This window comes from Octopus sinensis, unplaced genomic scaffold (assembly GCF_006345805.1).
Source record: "Octopus sinensis unplaced genomic scaffold, ASM634580v1 Contig09616, whole genome shotgun sequence".
In the NCBI taxonomy this organism is placed as follows: Eukaryota; Metazoa; Mollusca; class Cephalopoda; order Octopoda; family Octopodidae; genus Octopus; species Octopus sinensis.
The window spans coordinates 288526-291466 of record NW_021831849.1 but is presented as its reverse complement, the minus strand read 5'-3'; the positions used below and the strand labels follow the sequence as shown (position 1 = coordinate 291466).

The following is a 2941-nucleotide window of genomic DNA, read 5'->3' as shown; positions in this document are numbered from 1 at the left end:
TACCATACCGCCTATTGGGAAAGGAACGCTAATTCCTCTCCAAAAACCCAACAAGCCGCAAGGTCCTCTTAACAACATTCGCCCAATCATACTCTTGAACACAATAAGGAAAATTCTTCTCGCTCGTAACACTGGAACGTATTAAGGACCCTGTTAATGAATATCTGTCGGCTAGCCAAAGTGGATTCAGGCCTGGGCGATCAACTGCAGATGTAGTATGGGGACATAGATGGATCTGTGCCATATCTCAGAAATTTAAAATGGCGACCACAATATTGGGCATTGATATGAGCAGGGCATTTGATACAATCCGCAGAGACAAGCTAATGGAGATCCTCAAAACTATTCTTGACAATGACTCGATCAGAATGGTTCGAGCACTACTTATAGACACCGAGTTAACGGTGAAGATCGGACCCGTACAATCAAGATCTTTCAAAACAAGCATTGGAACGCCCCAAGGTGATTCAATATCACCTGTACTATTCATTGTCTATCTTGAAGCGGCACTAAGAGATCTGAGAAAACTAGTGAAGACTACTTCAATAACTGAAGTGATATATGCCGACGATGTAGACTTTTTGTCTCATGATAAGTCGACACTCGAAGAACTGCTGAACATTGCTCCTCAGGCACTGGAAAAATGGTTCTTAAAAGTGAACATAGAAAAAACCGAATATGTAACAATCAACCGGGAGGCAAATAGAACAGACGAAAAATGGCGAAACTCGAAAAAAGTTGGAACTCTTTTAGGAGATAGTGAAGACATTATGAGGAGAAAGATGCTATCGACTGTTGCACTTAACAAACTGCGGACCACTTGGCTACGAAACCGCGAGGTTGGAACGGCCTTACGTGCCAAATTATACAATGCTTTTATTAAACCCATACTTTTGTACAACGGAGGAACATGGGGAATATCTGAGTCTGAATCAAAATCTCTTGATGCATTCCATAGAAGACAGTTAAGAATTCTTATTGGCATCAACTGGCCAAAGAAAATCAAGAACTCCACCCTATACAATATCTGCAACAGCAGACCCGTCAGTGTGGACATTACCGAAGCACGTTGGCGCCTATTGGGCCACATTCTAAGACTCGACCAGGATGTTTATGCTAACTGGGCAATGGAATCATATTACGCAAAGGACGAAAGATCTGCGTCCCGAGGACGCCCACGAAATACATTACCTATTGTAATCTCAAAAGAACTACAACGCGTTAAAAGACAACTGAAAAATGGAGACGACCTAGATACTCTCAGGAGTATAGCATACAACCGCACATCATGGAAAATTATGACCGAAAAGATAGTCTCATATGTGGCACATGTGGGAACTTAATTAGTTTAAATTACATTATGTTCCTATGACAGTGCTAATAATAATAATATCGATTAGTCATATTGTAATTTTTATAAATTTTTTCGAAATTATTGAATATATGACACAAATGGCACTTTAAAAATATTATAATATATTTATTAATTTGTTAATATCTTTTTTTCATCAAATTTAATTAAATATTACGCACGCTATATACTATGGATTGTTCACGTTTGGTTTTCCAAAACAAAAGAAGTTATATAAGAAATGTGACCGGTTGAATACGAGCCCAGGTTGATTAGGGTCAGGGTTAGGGGTTTGGGTCAGGGTTAGTTTGTGTCAAATTGATTTCCGAACACTGAAATATAACTTGCTTCATTTTATTTATTCTCACTCCATGAATTGCTTACCTCAAATTCAGTTTTTGTATTTTCTCGTTTGATAGCGTGTACCATCAGAGAATATATAACAATCAGATAATTTTTAATTAATTGTTATTTATAAAAAGAAAAACATTTAAATCTAAAATATATTAAAACAAAACACATTTTTAATAGAACGTATATTATTAAAATGCTATTATTAAAATTCTCAGACACCGATAGAACTCTATGAATTCGCCTCAAGCCATACTTATTGCAGAGCAGAAGATCGAGAAATCTCATCACCTCGTTATAACTTCCATGGTAAACTATACTCCAGCATTAAGTGGCTAAATTGTCAACGGTCGCCGCCTTACTTTTACAGTGGTTTCACTGTTTCCGTTGACCATTAAAAAAGTTTGTCTTGAAATATGAGAGCAAGCATTCTGATTGAGGAGAGTTATTGCCATAATTCAGCACCGTTGATGACGACGATACGTCAATGTGCGGGTTGTCCAGGCTGCTAAGAGAGTCGTCTGAAGGACTTTTAAGTTGATCTTTTTAATTAGGGATTCCCCCTGAAGTTTGATCAACTTTTTCAGAATATAACAATTAGATCAATTTTAATTAATTGTTATTTATAAAAAGAAAACAAATGTCGTGAGGACACTCAATTGACTAAATTTATTGACGCAGAAATAGAGAATGAAAGAAAGTTTATGGAAAACTTTTCTTCCAAGCGAAGAAGAGAAATCACTGAAAATCTGGTAATTCGGATTTTGAATTCGAATTTTAATTTATTTCAGGTAATTTGGATTTTGTTTTTTAGTATTATGATTTTTTTTAAAATCATCAATAAGCTCAGAACATTCCCATGTATTATCATCACTAAATTTATATAAACAAATTATCATATAACAGTGAATATTCTTCCATTTAATAAGATATTCTTTTTTTCCTTTCCTATTTATTCTCATTTCATGAATTAGATCTCTCATCCGATCCCGGTTGTCTCTTGTGAGATGCTTTCGGCCTTTAACGATTTTTGTTCTTCGATTAGCGGCAGAATCCTTGTTTTCTCCAGAATTCGCTGAAATGAGCCACATTTGTGTCCAAGAAAAATTCAGAAAAGGAGCGTAGAATTTCCATGACTAGTGTGTGGCTCGCGGAGACGGACGAGAGAAAAGCAGAGAACGATAGGTCGGAACATGAGCGGATGCCGAGCCCTCCAAAAGATAACGGGAGGGTTGCCTG

At 36.7% G+C, this 2941-nt stretch overlaps 1 protein-coding gene across 1 annotated transcript; it reads left to right on the top strand.

Moving 5' to 3' along the window:
- Positions 1–260: 260 nt before the first annotated feature.
- Positions 261–1343, top strand: LOC115228159. Its single transcript, XM_029798805.1, has one exon. The coding sequence runs from the start codon at positions 261–263 to the stop codon at positions 1341–1343; it is 1083 nt and encodes a 360-aa protein (XP_029654665.1).
- Positions 1344–2941: the final 1598 nt, after the last annotated feature.